The 15,052-nt window shown below is 48.5% G+C and overlaps 5 protein-coding genes across 5 annotated transcripts; 4 read left to right on the top strand and 1 right to left on the bottom strand.

Moving 5' to 3' along the window:
• Positions 1–1,119: 1,119 nt before the first annotated feature.
• Positions 1,120–3,473, bottom strand: EI90DRAFT_3123882 (uncharacterized protein; the record flags this gene model as incomplete). Its single annotated transcript, XM_039063650.1, has 9 exons — positions 1,120–1,262; positions 1,329–1,442; positions 1,527–1,658; positions 1,746–1,980; positions 2,055–2,382; positions 2,451–2,571; positions 2,627–2,810; positions 2,889–3,074; positions 3,132–3,473. 9 exons carry the CDS (start codon positions 3,471–3,473, stop codon positions 1,120–1,122), a joined length of 1,785 nt encoding a protein of 594 aa, XP_038915960.1.
• A 288-nt stretch (positions 3,474–3,761) lies between these two features.
• EI90DRAFT_3289614 (Alpha/Beta hydrolase protein) lies at positions 3,762–5,825 on the top strand (the record flags this gene model as incomplete). The annotated part of the gene is made up of 6 exons (XM_039067178.1): positions 3,762–3,905; positions 4,059–4,434; positions 4,519–4,779; positions 4,891–5,022; positions 5,148–5,261; positions 5,377–5,825. 6 exons carry the CDS (start codon positions 3,762–3,764, stop codon positions 5,520–5,522), a joined length of 1,173 nt encoding a protein of 390 aa, XP_038915959.1. The 3' UTR covers positions 5,523–5,825.
• Positions 5,826–6,852: 1,027 nt separating this feature from the next.
• Positions 6,853–7,742, top strand: EI90DRAFT_3058692 (uncharacterized protein). The gene has a single exon (XM_039060388.1). The coding sequence runs from the start codon at positions 7,172–7,174 to the stop codon at positions 7,550–7,552; it is 381 nt and encodes a 126-aa protein (XP_038915958.1). The 5' UTR covers positions 6,853–7,171; the 3' UTR covers positions 7,553–7,742.
• Positions 7,743–11,168: 3,426 nt separating this feature from the next.
• EI90DRAFT_3058689 (uncharacterized protein) lies at positions 11,169–12,088 on the top strand (the record flags this gene model as incomplete). The annotated part of the gene is made up of 4 exons (XM_039060387.1): positions 11,169–11,415; positions 11,464–11,630; positions 11,687–11,788; positions 11,918–12,088. Exons 1-4 carry the CDS (start codon positions 11,187–11,189, stop codon positions 12,086–12,088), a joined length of 669 nt encoding a protein of 222 aa, XP_038915957.1. The 5' UTR covers positions 11,169–11,186.
• Positions 12,089–12,675: 587 nt separating this feature from the next.
• On the top strand, positions 12,676–14,964 carry EI90DRAFT_3016561 (Alpha/Beta hydrolase protein; the record flags this gene model as incomplete). Its single annotated transcript, XM_039057008.1, has 9 exons — positions 12,676–12,936; positions 12,995–13,180; positions 13,260–13,446; positions 13,495–13,615; positions 13,678–14,024; positions 14,115–14,318; positions 14,412–14,543; positions 14,623–14,736; positions 14,822–14,964. The coding sequence occupies 9 exons, from the start codon at positions 12,676–12,678 to the stop codon at positions 14,962–14,964; spliced, it is 1,695 nt and encodes a 564-aa protein (XP_038915956.1).
• Positions 14,965–15,052: the final 88 nt, after the last annotated feature.

Below are 15,052 nucleotides of genomic sequence, written 5' to 3'. Positions count from 1 at the left end.
GCACCCACAACTTTGTGGGTGGTGGGATAAGTTGTACAGAATGGTTCAATCTCAACAATTCAGTTGACGTTTTGAAAATGTTTCTAGAACATTTTTGGGACATCAAGGACGCTTCTGCCGACAACTAGATCCTCTTCTAAAACGTTTTAGAACGTTTTATGATTCATAGGCTGTTAGGCACCCCAAAGTATCACGCTCTCTAGCAGCTAGTTAGGGGGGGGGAGAGGTGGGTGACTAGCCTGGCCAAACAAGCATTGGCGGAAATAGCCGTGAAACGATCGCATGTCCGCGCTCCTTCGAATTATACACATCTACTGAGAGGCAGGACTCCATGGCAAGCCTCTATGACTTCGTAATAATTAATCTACTGAACGCGCATGCTCTTCGTTATCCGCACTCTTCAACAATACCGCTCGATCCAGCATTTAGCTGGCTTGTTTCATTCACCTCTCCCTTCTCGAACTGATGGCAAAGCACATCCCTTTGGGCCTTTTCTTTACATGCTGCATCTGTTATACGCACCCCTTCGCATGCTGAGTTGTCCGTACTTTTCAGTCATACTGTTTGACCTGTTTTTTTTTTTTTCGTCCTTTTCTCCCGAGCTAATGACAGCCGAGTGCGATCAAGCACACATTCCTTCATCCAGGCTCTTTTCTTCCCTTGGAACTGATTGTTCGCCTTGCTGTTAGTAGGGCCTTTGAATGTCATTAGCCTTTTCGTGGCGATGACTACACATCCTCCCTCGGGCACTCAGTCGCTCAGTCAGCCGTTGCCAATTATTCACTACACCTATTTATACGTCAGCGTCCGAATACGTACACTACATAATAGGAATCTACGAATCTAGCGTAAAGGTGCTTAGCCCAAACAACGTTAAATTCATCAGCAACGCAACCAGCAGGCGCCAGATACAAGCACGAAGTCTGTTCCAATAACATGAACTGAGGAAAAGAAGAAACCCAACAAGGAAATCCCCATCGAGAGTTAGGCAAGTCGGCCTTGCCCCGCAAAGCCTAATAGCACCGATAGTCCCATTAGGGCACATTCGTACACCAACATTTCGGCCTTCAACATACGTCCCATACATCCAGTCTTACGTGGAAGGGCAATTGAAACATTTTAAAGGTTAAAGGTGTCTGTAAAGTCCTTACGCCCCAAGAATTCTATGCCCTTCTTCCGGAAATCATCGGTAATTACGTTGAAGTCCCCATTTCCGATGTGCAACATGTGGCGTTGCCTTCCGTACTGGGGCCATTTGGGCACTGCACGACACAAATAATGCATCAGACTTTGAGAAAAGGACAAAAGTGAGGGGGGGTGGCGCTTACAGTATGGGCGGTTAGGTTGGAAGGAGTTCGCAAAGGCGACCCAGGCGCTGACCATGTATAACGAAGTTGTGCCCAGAACCGTGGTCCTGTTCTGGTCAACATACAGGCCAAATACTAGTATCGGCATCGATGCAAGGGAGGATATGAAAATCAGAATTCTGCTCTGCGGTGGATGTGAGAGGGGCCACTCCAACTCACCAGATGGAACCTCACTTGCGTGATAAACACCCAAATATGGTGGCGCATCTGGAGCCACTTGGGTATAATGATATGACCATGCCGGATAATTCGCATTGCGCTTGACATAGGTGTCCAGCAATGCGCGTCGACCTGTGTAATTTCCCGCATCAAATGAAAATCAACGTCATTGCTCAACATTCGTTGCTCCAAGACTCGATCGGAATAGATGGCACGCACCACTGTGAAAGACAGAATCCCCGAACACGCTTGCAGCCCTCTTGTATTGATTGTGCGGCCCAAAGAACCGATCGTTTTTACTTACCCCGATCGGATTATAGGGACTTCCAAGTGCGGGTATATCGGGGTATAAGTCCAGAAGGACGTTGAACAATTTCGTTTGTTCTGGCGTCGCTAAACTAAGGTTCCCGACATAAAGCAATTCTGCCGCAACAAGACAAACGGAAGTAAGTTTCTGCGCGTGGAGATAGTACGGCATATCTCCTATGGAGAAATAGTAAAGGAAAACGAACCTCTGAAATAATTCACCATTTCGTCCGGAGTGTTGAACGTGTGTGGTATAAAGTGCGTCCCTTCGTCGAGATTACACCCCGTGATGACGGGCACAGTTGCTACATTACCCCTTCTTACTTCTTCGGGCGCACCTCCCTCCTTAAAGAAAAATCCATCCACCACTCTATTGAAAGGAAACGCGGAGTGGGTCGCATTTAACGTCACTAGTGAAGCTCGGTAAAGTGCTTCAGAAGATTTCGAACGAAGACATGATATGATCGAGAAATTGGAGGGGGGACAGCCTGCCGCTGCAACAAAGATATTTGTCCAGGGTAGGAGATCGGATACGATGGGAGCGGGGAGACTGACGATGGAATGGAGCAATGATCAGACAAAATCGGAGATGCGAAGATGCAGGTGAAACAAATTTACCCTGCTGGAAATCCGCTCTCCATGATGGCACCATGGAATAAATTGTGCTGTTTTGCGTAGTGTCCGCCTCCAGCGACAAGGAGAGAACCAATCCCCATCGCACCTGCCGACTCACCGAACACTTGGCAGGTCGAAATTCAAATCCACCCCGCCATTGCAAATCGATTGGAATTTACCTGTCACCCGGTCCTTATTTCCTCCGAAAGCACCAACATTCTCTTGCACCCATTTCAATGCACCGATCATATCGTATAAACCGGCGTTGAGCGTTCCAGTGGCAGGATCGGCCAGTTCAGGAGAGCCAAGGAAACCAAAGGCATTCAGACGGTAATTGAAGGAGATGAAGATGACAGATTCGTTCTGAGTATTCGAATCATCGTCACAACGACGTTGGGCGTCAAAAATTGGGGATGAGATACCGGAAGGAATTGCTCATACCAGAAAAACGCTCTGCCTGACGATCTCTGTGCCATCGTAGGTTTGCGACGCACCCGTAGTAAAGCTTCCTCCATAAATCCAAACCATGACGGGAAGATTCGCACTACGGGGCAGGTTCGAGGGACGTAAAACGTTGATAACAAGACAATCTTCAGACAAGTCAGAGACTGTTATGCCCAGGGTGCCCTAAAAACGAATCATCTGGGGGGTTGGGGGGGGATCAACAAGGGAGCGAGAACATACTGGGTGAATCGGTTGCAAACATTCGTTCCCGAACTTGGTAGCATCTATCGTTTCACTTGCATTCACCGTCAACGGTTGGGGCTTCGCAAACCTCAGCTCGCCCAATGGCGGCTGAGCATAGGGAATGCCCAAAAAATAATCCTGACCAAATTGAGGCACACTGAGACCTGTAACGAGACCTTGAACTAGTTGAACCTGAGGCCCAGTCAAGTTGGTGGGAGATGGGACACCATCCGTCCAGCGAGGAGATGCAAGGAATGACCACCCAGAAGGATGACTGAAGGGCAGTAGTGAAAGCACTGAACAGCACAGAGAAAGGACCACGAGGAGAATGCTCTTCATCGCTGGCTTAGGTTTGTAGTCACTATGTAACGCCTGGAGCCCACTGCCTGTAGGTGAGTGATGCTCTGTAGGATAGGCGGTAAAGGTCAAGCCGTTTCGCTTTCGCTGGCTTTAAGGTGGTGCTGTGATCACAGCTTTGCTGAAAAACAACGATTACATAAAAGAATCTGCTCCAGTAAGATCAGCATAAAGGATGATGCAGAGCGATTCGCCACCTCTATTGTATTGTTCTCCCTCGCTAGCAAAGAGCGCCTCGGTTATGAGCCTTGCTTCGAAGTACCAGCGGGCATGAAGCGGCGACCATCCGGAATCACGAGGTTGGGGTGGAAGGATATCGCTTACATATTGGTGATTAGTCCGATGACGATCAAATGCAAAGAACTTCGTGGCATGGCAATGGTATTGGAGGCATTGCATGGGAAAATCAAATCTGTAGGTTGTTCGCTCCGGGTGGGCATGGGCAATAAGATGCAGAGCATTACACCATCGAAGGTTCCTTTTCATTCCAAAAACAATCCAGCACTCGATGTGGGAAATGGAATCGGGGTCTTGCGCCCGTATTCTTGTTGTTGTTGTTGATATCAGATTTGTTACAACGTGGAGTGTCGACGGGTTGGGAATCCCACTGTATCCGATCTCGTACCCTGGACAAATATCTTCACTACTGCAGCAGGCTGTCTTCCTTCCGATCCCTCCATCATATCATGCCTTCGTTCGAAACCGTCCGAGGTGCTTTACCAAGCTTCGCTCGTAACGTTAAACGCGACGACGGGCCTCGCACTCGTTTACAATCGAGTTGTGGACGGATTCTTTTTCCAGGAAGGGAAACGTGCGGCGGAAGAGGTAAGAAAGGGGAATGTAGCGGATGTGCCTATCATCACGGGGTGCAATCTTGACGAAGGGACGTTATTCGTACCTCACACGTTCAACACTGCGGACGAAATAGTGAATTTTTTCAGAGGTTCGTGCATGTGTGTTCCTTGACCATTTCTCTCCGCGGCGGGAGAAAAAAAAAAACCAAATTGCAACGTCTCATCCTCCATAGTCTGCATATGGCTTACTTACACATTCATTTCCGGCTTTTTGGTTCTGTGCTTGTTCCGTTGCGGGCCACCTGCAGTAGGATTGTTATACGTTGGAAACCTTAGCGTAGCGACGCCAGAACAAACGAAGCTCTTCAAAGGCCTTCTGGAGTTGTACCCCGATATTCCTCCCTACGAGCCTGTCAAAGATGATCGGTTCTTTGGGTCGAATAATCAGTATAAGAGAGCTGCGAGTTTGCTTGGGGATATTGTCTTTCACAGTGGTGCGTACCTATCTATTCCGAATCGATCGAATTTGGGGGGTAGAATACATCCAGTGCTTACCAATGGCGTTCATTTTTTCTTATCTAATGCGGGGGAATTATATCATTCAGGTCGACGCGCATTGTTGGATGCGTATATTAAACACTTTGGTTTCTACCCGGCGTGGACATACCTTTATACCCAAGTGACTCCAGATACACCAGCGTACCAAGGTGTCTATCACGGAAGTGAGCTTCCGGCTGGTGAGTTTGCAGTTCAGCCCCCCTCTTACCTTCATCGCTGCCATAGCAGGTTTCTGATTATATTCACATGCCCCCCCTTCACTTTGAACTTTGCATCAATATCGCGCGGGTGGGCTATAAAACAGTATTTGGACTGTATGCTAGACAGAATACAACCTCGGATCTGGGCAAAACCTCGTTAGTTATGATCAGCGCCTGGGTCACCTTTGGGAATTCTCTCGATCCTAACCGCCCATTCTGTAAGCACGCCCCTCGGTTCCCACTTCTTCACTTCTGTTTCTTTTCTTACAAAGTTTTTTTTCTGACTCATTGTTCCTTTGTGTTTGGTATGTGTGCGTGGCGGGCTCTTTCAAGTGCTGCCATTTTGGCCTAGGTATGGATGGGAACGTAACATGTTACGAATTGGGAATGGGCATTTCGATCTCATTAGGGATGATTTTCGAAAGGAGGGGATAGAGTTCTTGCAGAGGAAAGAGTTCACGGATGTGTTTAACTTTTGAGGCGCAGGTTGTTACAACTGGGCTCCTGGCTGATGGGTTTTGAGGAGACTAAGACCTGGTTGTGTGGGGGGTGGCCTAATCTGGATTTGGACTCAGGCACTCCCCTTTTCTTGGGCAAGGCTGCGTGAATGCGCTGCGCTTAGTTTATAACCGATGGATAGTTTTTTTCATTGGTTTTTTTTTTTAGTTCCACATTGCTGGAAGTATATTCTTGCCGTTGACATCGTATCTAGCGCCTGATACGCTAGGTAGTCACATTTAGATATTATTATTGGGACTGAACGTCTATATTCCAAACAATGTATGCGTTGGGATCATGACGTGACATACGGACGGACTCCTCGACCGTTCGATGACACCAATGGCATCCGTTCGATGTTTTCTAGCTAGAACCCGACCCGCCACAAATGTTCATCGTATCCATATGTATCAGCCGTACACGTGAACTTCCCCCATATTGTGTTGTGCAGACGTACCGCAACGACGGACCAGGAGTGCGAGCAAGACACAGAGGAGGCTGAGTAGGAGATAGGATAAGATGTAGATTGACGATGGGAAGAGGACAGGAGACGCGACAGGAAGCGTAGACGGCATCACAACTTATACAGACGACACACCCTGAAGACACAACAGGAAGTTCTTGTCCTATATGGACATATCACTTCCGATATAGTTTGGTCTTGCTTAGTACACCGTAGTTTCATCTAATGGATGGCTGCAGTGCATTACCACGAGGCCGGCTGCGCAAGGAGTGCGTTCTTACATGTTGTCGAACTCAGACTCGTGACATAGAACGATGAGTCATGGAAGACGTATTCTGAACTCTAGTGGGAGCCCAACTTCCAAAACGCTGAGATCCAAATTCCTAAGAATGGGGACCGCTGGACAACAGAGAGTCACATAAGGGAATGAGACAGCAGAGAGCCTTGGTGCTTACATAATACGTAAGCAATGGAGCCCCCGCTCCCCGGAATCCCGCAGTCCGATCCTATTCACCAATAAATTTTCGCTGCGGGTTCCGCGCCCATATTGGCAATCTGACTAATCACACCACGCTAGGGTCACAGTCCGCAATGACCTCTGTGTCCCCTTTTGCTTCGTCGGGGAGAGCTCCGGTCACAGCACCAGCGAAAAGCGCAAACGCTTAATATACGCCACCCTTTAACACAGAATGCTATCCACTGATACGCAGTGGCCTCTGCTAGCGACATCACCTCAGGACTAGCTATGGGGACTACTAAGACAGCGATGAGAAACGCTCTCCTCGTAATTTCCTCACTGTGCTATTCTGTTTTTTCACTACCACTCGTCGTCAGTTGTCCCTCTTGTACGCTGGTGCGCGTCACTGACTGTGCGATGTCCCATCTCCTGCCAACTTGACCGGACCTCAGGTTTAACTAGCTCAAGGCCTTGTCACCGGTCCCAATTCGGTCAGGATTATGTTCTATGCTCAGCCTCCATGGGCAAATTGAGGTTTGCAAAGCCCCGACCACTAAATCCAAAACCAAATCACAAGGTGGACGCCACCAAGTACGGAAAAGCATGTTTTCAACCGCTTGATGTGCATCCCTTGTTCTCGTAGCGATTTTCCTTCCAGCTTTTGCGAATGATTCGTTTTTAGTTCGTCCCGGGCCTGACTTCTTGGATCTATGGAGGGAGTTTTCTTTACGGTGCGTCGCAACTATGTAATGGCTCGGCGATCGTTGGGCATACGAGTACTTCCTTCCGGCATCTCAGCCCCATTTTCTGACATAAGTATGACGCTGTTGTCACAATATTCAGAACGAATCTATCATCTACATTACCGTCTAAACGCCTTTGGTTTCCTTGGTGCACCTGAACTGGCACATGCCATCGGAACGCTCAATGCTCGCTTACACGATATGATCAGTGCACTGAAATGGGCGCAAGAGAATATCGGAGCTTTTGAAGGAAACAAGGATCGAGTGACTGGTAAGTTCCTTCCTGATCGATTTGCAAATGACCAATGTGGACAACTGTCACCTGGCGAGTATCAATGTGTACAATAGAGTATTGTGCTCGCTGCCTCAAGATGAATGTCCAAAATGAAAACCCAAGACCCAATGCCAGGCATGACACGCCACCCGACCTCACACTTTCGGCCGCGGAGTACACGTCAGACACACGGGAGTCCAGGCACATGAACTAAGCAGGACCCCAGCCTATATGATTTTGTAATAGTATATCACAGGAACGCCCATTTCAATTTGATTTTCGGCCCGGGTGACATCAAGCCACCAAATTGAACGGAAATGGTAGTGCTTGGACATTTGCTTATGTCAAAATCTTACCCTGGGGCAGGCTCGTACCCAGCCGTTCTGTTTATGCTTGTTTATCTTGTCAGAACGGCTGGTGGAAAACATTTTCCCTGTGAAATCATTAATCAAGATGGTGCGATTGTTGCCCTTGACCAGGAGAAAGCATATGACAGAATACGCCATGACTATCTCTGGCGCACTCTAGAGGCCATGGGAATCCCAGCCCCCACAATCAACACCATAAAATCACTGTACTCCGAACCAAAAACCCGCGTAATCCTGAACGGCGAAATCAGCGACGAGTTCCCTGTACACAGAGGTGTAAGGCAAGGTGACCCACTGTCATGCCTCCTGTTCAACATAGCAATCGAGCCCCTATCAATAATGTTAAGAGAATCAGACAAAATACGAGGCCTAGAAATTAAAACCCCGTCACTCACACAAAGAGTCATTGTCTCCCTCTTCGCGGATGACGCCGCGGTCTTCCTCTCAAAAGACGACGATGTGGACTGCCTAATGAGTATCCTCAATACCTGGTGCACTGCTTCCGGGGCAAAATTCAACAATGAAAAATCCGTAGTCATCCCTGTGGGCTCACCAACATATTGCAAAACCCTACTCAACACAAGAAATCTAAACACCAACTCGACCAGCCCCTTCCACAACGATATATTAATCCTCGAGGATGGACAAACCATGAGATATCTAGGAGCACATTGTGGAAACCACCCAAGCGGGATTGACCCATGGCCAGACATCATGGCCAAAGTCAGCACTAGTCTTAAAAACTGGCAAAAAACCTACCCGACTATCGAAGGACGAAAACACATCACCCAAATGGTCATCGGCGGCATGACCCAATTCCACACCTCCGCCCAGGGCATGCCAAAAAAAATTGAAAAAGAGCTCGGCACCCTAACAAAAAACTTCATCTGGAATTCTCAAATCCCCCCAATCAGCATGAAAACTCTAAACAACCCACCTGGCGAAGGGGGAAGAAACATCCTAAACATCAAGGCGAGGAACGAGGCGATCCACCTTGTAAAACTAAAGAGAATCCTTGACAGGTCCCCCAACAGATCACCGGCTGCAGACGCCGCAGAAGCGTTAATCATCTCCTCACTCCCGAAACACGTCCGGGACGAAGAGTCCCGCGACCCACGAATAACCGACATCTTCACCCAGCAAATCTTCATCAAGCAACGATACACGAGCAGAACCCTCCCACACGAAATCAAAGCCATACTCAACACAGGAGTCAAGTATAACCTAGCCCTCGATGACATTAACCTTCCTCTGAGCATCAGACTCGATCTCCCAGCATGGCACCACATCGGAAGAAAAGACCGTGTCAGAACAAGAGAAAACACGCCCGCGGCAAAATGTCTGAGAAAAACCCACGACTGCTTCCGCACAGGCGACCTCCTCACCATGGCAAACATTTTAGACGATCCATTCCACAGACGCTGGAGTAAATCTTGCTCCTGCCCCCCTGCACAAGATTCCGTACAATGGGTTGTAAAAACCCTGAGACCTGCTACCAAGCCGCTGAAAACATAATCTCGAACCTGAAACCCCAAGTCAACCCCCGATCGGTCCTACCATGCCGTCCCCCCCCTCGAGAACCGATATAGAAAACACCGGAACCCACTCCCTAGGCGACGTGCTGAACGTCAAAACCATCAAAACCTTCCCCGACCTGAAAAACAATACGTCAGACTACTTCCGCATCTTCCGCGAAGAACTCAACCAGACAAATCCCCCCACGCTGAGACTCCCAAGGAACCTCAGCACTGACATCGTTGCCTACACAGACGGGTCCTGCACTGGCAACGGCGAAATCGATGCCAGCGCCGGCTACGGAGTGTGGTACAGTACAGATAACCCCAACAACGCCAGCCTCCCCGTAAACCGCACCTTCCCCCAAACAAACAATACTGCTGAAATCCTAGCAATAAACCACGCAGCCGCTACGACGCCCCGAAGAGCTAGACTCCACATCAAAACTGATTCTAAATGGTGCATGAATACACTAACCATAGATCTGGACAATGCGGAAGACCAGAACTTCATCGGATCCCCTCATCCCCTTGCTATAAAGACCACCATCAACTCCCTCCAGACAAGAAACGGCATTGTCTCCATCGAATGGATTAAAGGCCACAACGGCTGCGAAGGCAACGAAAATGCTGATAACCTCGCTGCAATGGGCTCCACAAAACCCCCAATGCCGAACCCACCATCACCAGCCTCCCCTTCACCCAGAACGGCGCTAGACTGTGCGCCCTAACCCAAGCAACCGCCACGAAACTAATAATCCGAGAATCAGCAAAGAACAACCACAACAAAAGTCAAAGATCAACGAAGAACCTTGACCACATCAGAGACACCCTGAAAAGCCTTGACTGCCCGGCCCCAAACAACGACTTAATCTGGCACGCCATCTTAAGAAATAAGAATGAACTGAACCCCAGCCTTAGAAACTTCGTATGGAAACTTGTCCACGGCGCCCACAAAGTCGGCCCCTACTGGAGTAAAATCCCTGGATACGAAGACCGCGGCCTATGCGCGAAATGCGACGTCCCTGAATCGATGAACCATATCGTTTTTGTGTGCCCACACAACCAAGGCCCTAAACTTTGGGCCGCCATAAGATCCATGAACACAACAAAAGGAATACGCTGGCCCAATACCATGGATATACACCATGTAATGGCAGCCCCCCTAACCTTAATTAAAAGCCGGAGCGGCATCACAAACCACGGTGCTACTAGATTCTTCAGAATCACCGTCCTCAAATGCGCTTGGCAAACATGGAAACTAAGATGTAAAAGAGTCCTCAGCGACGACACAAATGGCGAAATTAAAATCTCGCACAACGAAGCCATAAACTCCCTCAAAGCCGCCATGAATGAAAAACTTAACCAAGACAGATCCCTCACGAACAAGAAAAAATACCATAATAAAGCTCTACCCGAATGGCTCGTTCTACACACCTGGAGCGGTACACTGGAGAATGAACTATGCCTCCCCGAGAATTGGCTAAAGTGCAACGGGGTTTTAGTGGGTATACCTGACCCTCCGCGGTCACGGGAGCCCCACATGGAGCGATCCTCGCCAGTGCGATAACGCATTCCCCCGTGGTGGCAATTCCCCTCACACCGAGGCACCAATCATCAACTACTGGAAGGCACCGCCCTCCCTACAAACCTTCAGGCATTACGCCCGCGAAAGCTACCGAAGGTTCCACCAAAAAAAAAAAAAAAAAAAAAAAAAAAAAAAAAAAATTTTCCCACGACAGCCGTATACTGTTATTTGTGCATATTGAATCGAACAAACAATACTCAACAAGAATATTATTGCGCAACTGATCTCACTGTCCGATATGATGGACGTCCACCAGTCCCCACTTCCTTTACCCTTTCAAGTGCCGAAGAGAGCGCGTGTAGAGGCTGTGCTTAACTCCTTCGAAGCAAATGGTCTGATATTGTATGAATTTCTCGACGCTTGCCTTAGCGATGAGCTGCGTTACAACCCCACAAATCTCCATAAAATCAAGGGGTCTCTCCCTACGCTTGTTGGTCTCATTATTGAAAGGGAAAGCCTCCAAAAGTGTCTCTAAATGCTCTACTCGCTGGATCCTACCCTGTTCCTCGCTTCAGTGCTCCTTTACACTCGCCAACAACTCACGAATGAGCTCGATTGCCTGACAGACATAGCCTCTGGCTTCCATTCCTCAGCTTCATCAATGACACACAAGGAAGTTAAATTTCCGTCTGTTCAGCGGACAGCGAAGAAATTCTCCCATAAAGCTCCTACTTTGTGGGCTGTCTCCTTTCGGCGACATTTACCCCTGGGGAAATTGTTGAACTGGATAAATGGGAGGACATTGACGATTTGGAAAACGAAGACGATGATTGCTGGTTAGATTCTAGTGGCCTCCCACCTTCGTCTCAAAGGAGCCGATCCCGTAGTGAGAAGCGGCAGGTTGCACTCCTACTCATAGTAAGGATTCCAGTCTTATCTTACACCAAGTGCACTGAGTCCAGTTGCTTGCTGAGAGCCAAGGACAGTAAGTGGTGTTATGACTACTAGAATCCTTCCGCCATTATACAGCAATGGCACCCAGTATATCAAAGTTTTGCCAGAGCTGTCAAGAGCAAATCCCTCCGATGGATCTGGGCAACGACTGCTCTCAATTGGAAACCACAAAGAGTCTTCCCAAAGACGTCAGCGACATTTCTCCTTATTGTATCTTCCGTTGGCTCAGCATTTGGGTGCGGATAGGATAGGGATGGAGTCGGTGGCCATGCCGTTCGCGAGTTTACATCGAAGTAGGTGTAAATAGTGATATACATTGAACCGACGTCGGTATAGTCACATGTAGCGCTTACATCATCCCGGATGCAATGTTTTCCACCAGTCGTTCCCCTGGAACGACTGGGTCCGAGTCTGACCCTGGGGTTCAATGGCACCTGAGCGAGCGGCATCAGAATTCAACGTCCCTCACTCCTGTGAATATACTCCAGTTGCCAATGGAGTTCTACTTTAGTGGAGGCTATTCGCCACGAGTTTCGCGTCCTTATCATCGGCAATAACCTACTTATGCTCGCTGCAGTCCGCACTGATTTCCTTATCCGCTTTTGCCTGCGTCTTAGTCCGCGGTACTTTTCAGAGACAGCTGCGGTCGCACTGCCAACGTGCAACATTTGCCATCCATACCCTGGAGTGCTGTCTAGTCATACGCAGTGGGCTCTATTACATCGGGACTAACGATGGGGACTACCAAGATGTTGATAAGAAACGCGCTCCTCGTAACTTTGTCATTGCTGCGCCATTCTGTGTTTTCACTGTCGTCCATCGGTCATCCTTCCATGTACGCGGGCGCGTGGTGGCTGTTACCCGCATCTTCTCACTGGCAACGCGACGTTCCATCCCCTCAAATCCAACTTCCCCAGGGTTTTGTCACAGGTCTTAGTGCGCCCCAATTCGATCAGGATTATTTCCTGGGCATTCCGTATGCTCAGCCTCCATTGGACAAGTTGAGGTTTGCGAAGCCCCAACCACTGAGACCGAATCCGAGTCACAAGGTGGACGCTACCCAGTACGGAAAAGCATGTTTTCAACCGCTTAATGTATGTCCCTTGTTCTCTAAGTGATTTCCTTCCGACTTTTGCCAACGATTTATTTTAGACCACCCCGATCATAACAGCTTCTGACTTGTCAGAAGATTGTCTTTTTGTCAATGTCTTTCGACCCTCGAACTTTCCCCATGGTGCGAAACTTCCTGTGATGGTTTGGATTCATGGAGGAGGTTTTGCTTTCGGTGCGTCGCAACTATACAATGGCTTGGTGATCGTCGAGCAAAGCGTTCATCTGGTACGAACGCTTCTTTCTAGCATCCTAGCCCCATTTTCTGACATATAAGGCGGTTGTGACGATGTTTGGATTAATTCAGAATGAATCTATCATCTACGTCTCCTTCAATTACCGTCTAAATGCTTTTGGTTTCCTCGCTGCTCCTCAACTGGCACACGCTTCTACCACCGGAACACTCAATGCCGGCTTACATGATATGATTGGCGCATTGAAATGGGTACAGGAGAATATTGCTGCTTTTGGAGGAGACAAAGACCGAGTGACAGGTAAGTTCTGTAGGAATTTGAAATTTCGTGAAATTTACGCCTATCAAGTGTTTGGTCAGTCGGCAGGTGCAGTTGGGATTGGATCTCTCCTTGTCGCTGGAGGTGGGCATTATGTGAAACAGCACAATCTATTCCATGGCGCCATTATGGAGAGCGGAGCTCCAGGAAGGTAAAAATCTCTTCTCCGATTCCCCAGTCCTTGATCTGATTATCATTCCATTCCATCCCTAGTGCCCCCGTTCCTACTGTGTCCGATGTCCTGCCCTGGACCGATATATTTGCTGCAGCGGCAGGCTGTCTTCCCTCAGATCCCTCGATCATATCATGTCTTCGTTCCAAATCTTCCGAGGCGCTTTACCGTGCTTCACTCGTGACGTTAAATACGACAGACCCCGCATTTATTTTCAACCATGTGGTGGATGGGTTCTTTTTCGAGGAGGGGAAACGTGCCGCGGAAGAAGTAAGAAGGGGAAATGTGGCGGGTGTCCCTATCATCACGGGGTGCAATCTCGACGAAGGGACGTTGTTCGTGCCCCACACGTTCAACACGGCGGACGAAATAGTGAATTATTTCCGAGGTTCGTGTTCCTTGACCATTTCCTGCAATTCTTCCCGTGGAGAATGCTGTACTGTAGACACTTACTTTCTGTTTGCCTTGTCTGGCGCAGAATTTTTCTACCTCGGGAACCTTAGTGTGGCGACGTCAGAACAAAGGAGGCTTTTCAAGGGCCTTCTGGAGCTATACCCCGATATTCCCGCAATCGGAAGTCCCTATGATCCTGTCGGGGTAAGTAAAGACGATCGGTTCTTTGGGCCCAATAATCAATACAAGAGAGCCGCGAGTTTATTTGGGGATGTCGTCTTCCACAGCGGTGCGTGACATCTACTCCGATCGAATCTTTGAGGGGAACGCTTGAAACAACAACAGATGGTGTAATTTTTGTCTAATGCGGGGAATTATATAGGTCGACGCGCATTGTTGGATGCGTATATTCGGCGCTTTGTGTTCTACCCGGCATGGACATACCTGTATACACAAGTGACTTCAGAAGAACCAGTGTACGATGGTGTTTTTCACGGAAGTGAGATTCCAGCTGGTGAGTTTGCAGTGACTTCTCCCAACCCCTCACCGCAGGACAATTCTGATTTTTTGTACCTGTCAATCACGGCTGACAGTATTTGGCCTGTATGCCGTCCAGAATGGGACCACTGTTCTGGGCACAACCTCGTTATATATGATGAAGGCCTGGGTCGCCTTCGCGAATTCCTTCGATCCTAACCGCCCATCTTGTAAGTGTTTCTCCTAACGCCTTCACTTCAGATTTGTCTCCAGAAGCACTGACCCATTACTCATTTGTTTTTGTATGATGACTAGTGCCAAATTGGCCCAAGTATGGAAAGCAACGCCACATGTTGCAGATAGGGAATGGGCACTTCGATGTCATCACTGATGATTTCCGAAAGACGGGAATAGAATTCTTGCAGAGGAAGGACTTTACGGACACGTTTAATTTCTAAAAGGTGTGCCTGTTGTTCTGTGACTGGACTAATCCACCTGAAAGTCGAAATGTTTGACGTGCGACTCGGACAGTCTAATCTGAGTCGA

Source organism: Cantharellus anzutake (assembly GCF_015039405.1).
Source record: "Cantharellus anzutake strain C23 chromosome Unknown EI90scaffold_24, whole genome shotgun sequence".
NCBI classification, from domain to species: Eukaryota; Fungi; Basidiomycota; class Agaricomycetes; order Cantharellales; family Hydnaceae; genus Cantharellus; species Cantharellus anzutake.
Note: the sequence above shows the minus strand (reverse complement) of the source record. Positions and strands in the feature narration are given on the sequence as shown.